Here is a 1,030-nt window from a genome sequence, read left to right as displayed (position 1 = left end):
TTGTTATGCAGCTGCTTGACTTCCTGAGAGTGTGTCCAATCCATCGCCAACGTCTTCTTCCCACCTCATCTCTGACCGGGCTCTGTCTTAATACTTCCTCGTTGGTGATCCTGTCTGTCCATTTGAATCTCAGCAGCCTCCTCAGACACTTGTTCAAGAAAACCTGGATCCTTTTTATGCACGTATGGGATGCGTATACCCATACGTTATAATAATAATGGGTTATCCACCAGCACCTGACGATGACCAATGAATTTGTAGGAAAAAATTCTTATGTGAAATACTCGTAGAGGAAATACGAGATAGATTTGTAGCCTCTGCAATAGCCGAAAAGATCAATTCTGACAGGGGAGATTTTGACACATTTTGCTTGAAGACTCCTTCTTGGCTTCAGTGTAATATAATTCTCTCATTTGTGAAGCTTTGTATGACTTGCTGCAAACTGTGACTGCTGCTCTTAATCAGGGTCGGTCAGGAGCTGGCCTGCCTCTCCCAGGTCGAAGGATTTGTGTTGTTGAAGTCCTTCGGAGACATGTTTTTCAGGGTGTCTTTGTCGCTACTTTGTGCTTCCCTGAGGAAAGCTCAAAATAGAATACCGATTTTGGGATTCTGAAATCTATTTATAACCACAAGTTCAGATACGTACCCAGTTGAGACAAGTCAAAATATTTACTGTGTATTTAAGCATTTCCACTTTGTCGAGGACAGAACAGAATAAGGAGCAATTAATGACGTAAGAACGTACCAGGAAAATTGTTAACTTGACCTGACTTGATGTTCCCACCAAACTTAACTGGAAACCAGGTGATGTCACAGGCGTGGTCTTTTGGTCTAGTCTTCACCTGGAAAATAATGATTGCCAGAATTACAATAACAACAGTATTTAAAAAAAAAACCCAGCATCGCTACATTGAGAACAACAACAACAGCAGAAACAATAACAACAACTACAGAAGAAGAAGAAGAAGAAGAAGAAGAAGAAGAAGAAGAAGAAGAAGAAGAAGAAGAAGAAGAAGAAGAAGAAGAAGAA

General features: G+C 40.6%; 1 protein-coding gene across 1 annotated transcript in view; it reads right to left on the bottom strand.

Moving 5' to 3' along the window:
* LOC101845609 (tubulin polyglutamylase TTLL11) overlaps positions 1-1,030 on the bottom strand; it is a 14,809-nt gene that overhangs the window by 13,011 nt on the left and 768 nt on the right. The window contains exon 2 of the mRNA XM_005093030.1: positions 746-842. Coding sequence (XP_005093087.1) covers positions 746-842 — 97 coding nt within the window. The remainder of the gene's footprint in view (positions 1-745; positions 843-1,030) is intronic.

Source organism: Aplysia californica, unplaced genomic scaffold (assembly GCF_000002075.1).
Source record: "Aplysia californica isolate F4 #8 unplaced genomic scaffold, AplCal3.0 scaffold00056, whole genome shotgun sequence".
NCBI lineage: Eukaryota > Metazoa > Mollusca > Gastropoda > Aplysiida > Aplysiidae > Aplysia > Aplysia californica.
Note: the sequence above shows the minus strand (reverse complement) of the source record. Positions and strands in the feature narration are given on the sequence as shown.